General features: G+C 49.3%; 1 protein-coding gene across 1 annotated transcript; it reads right to left on the bottom strand.

The window, feature by feature from the left end:
- Positions 1-827: 827 nt before the first annotated feature.
- LOC103772519 (homeobox protein GBX-2-like) lies at positions 828-1,370 on the bottom strand (the record flags this gene model as incomplete). The annotated part of the gene is made up of 1 exon (XM_008939853.1): positions 828-1,370. A coding segment is annotated over one exon (543 nt), but the record flags the coding sequence as incomplete, so codon positions are not given.
- Between the last annotated feature and the right edge of the window lie 165 nt (positions 1,371-1,535).

The raw sequence follows: 1,535 nt of genomic DNA, 5'->3' as shown, positions 1-1,535 counted from the left end.
ACAAGACTTAGTTTGCTTTTAAATTTCATAACTTATAAGGAAATAAGCTACACTGAAATAAATTAAACACAATAAAGAAGATCGTGCCTTTTTTTTTTTTTTTTTACCCCCTCTCTCTTTTAAACATGGCTTGGTAGAATAGGCAAACCAAATCGACAGAAAGCCAGGCAAAAAATAGATTTAAAACACCGTCCCCCAGTGCCTGCCACTCGGCCATGGGAAATAAAACCGAATAATAAAAAAGGCATGAAATGAAACTTAGTTTTTTCATTTTTGTTCTCTCATCTGTTTGTTTGGGGGGTTTTTTTGTTGGTTGTTTTTGTTGTTGAGATTGTTTGTTTGTTTTTTTTTTTTACCTTTTTGCCCCGGCTAAGAAAGGATGGCTAGCGGCGGGCTGCGGGTTCTGCTGGGGGGTCTCTGCGGCGCGGGGGGACATCGGGCAAATCGCTGCTGGATCCGGCGCCGACACCGTAACCGCTCCCACGGCAGCACCAGGGATGTACCAAGCAGGGCAGCATAATAATAAATATCTGTCTCTCTTCCAGGGTTTGACATCCCTGCTCCGAACCAAAAACAGTTTTCCAAGCCTCTTCCCTTCGCAGACTCTCGCTCGACTCGGTAAGTGGAAAGTTTCACTTTAAAGTTCATTTGTGGTGGGGATTTGCTGTGCGCTCGTGTAGGACTTTTTTCTTGTTGGCTGTTTGCTTTAGGGTTTGGGTTGGTATTTTTTTTTGCTTCATGATATATTTTGTGTGTGTGGGTTGCCCTTAAACCCCAATCTGGAAACTTTTCCCTCAAAAACTTGTGGTTCTGAGCATCGAGAAAGTTCAGGGTCGGGCTTGCTCCAGCTGCTGATGCTGACTCCTGATCGCAAACCTGCTAACGTGCACCGGGATGGGGACCACGATCTTAGGGTTTCGGGAGGGTTCCCCTGTCTTGGAGTTGGCGTTGCCCGCCTTGACCCGTTTCCATTTAGCTCGTCTGTTCTGGAACCAGATTTTCACCTGCACCTCGCTGAGTTTGAGGGCGTGAGCGATCTGGGACCTCTCGGTTAGGGACAGGTACTTTTTGCAGTGAAATTCCTTTTCCAGCTCCAGCAGCTGCTCACTGGTGAAGGCTGTTCGCCTCCGCCGGTTTTTGCCCGTGGACGTGGTGTTAGTGGAATTGGGGGGGTTTTGGGGGCTTTCCTCCAGCACGTTGCCAGAGTCCTCTTCCTTGTGAGCCGCCTGGCCGGGGATGTTGTCGTCCGAGCTATAGTCTAGATCGCTGTCCATGGAGAAACTTTCCTCCTTGCCTTTTGTGTCCTCTTCTGCTTTGGGGTCCTCCTTCCCCTGGCCCCGCAGAGCCCCGGCTGGAATCGAAGCAGAGGCCTTTTGTTAGCGTTCGGCACCCTCCATCCCGTGCCCCGCCAGCCCACGGCTCCGTCACCCGAAAACTGTTGGGTTTTGTTGGCTATTTTTGCGTGGATTTCTTCTATTCTAATTTCTTTCAAGCGGCTCGAAACCTCCCTTCTCCTCCTCCCTTCTCCTCGTCTT

This window comes from Merops nubicus, unplaced genomic scaffold (assembly GCF_000691845.1).
Source record: "Merops nubicus isolate BGI_N331 unplaced genomic scaffold, ASM69184v1 scaffold48284, whole genome shotgun sequence".
Taxonomy (NCBI): domain Eukaryota; kingdom Metazoa; phylum Chordata; class Aves; order Coraciiformes; family Meropidae; genus Merops; species Merops nubicus.
The sequence above is the reverse complement of the archived record's forward strand: the minus strand, read 5'-3'. Positions and strand labels throughout refer to the sequence as shown.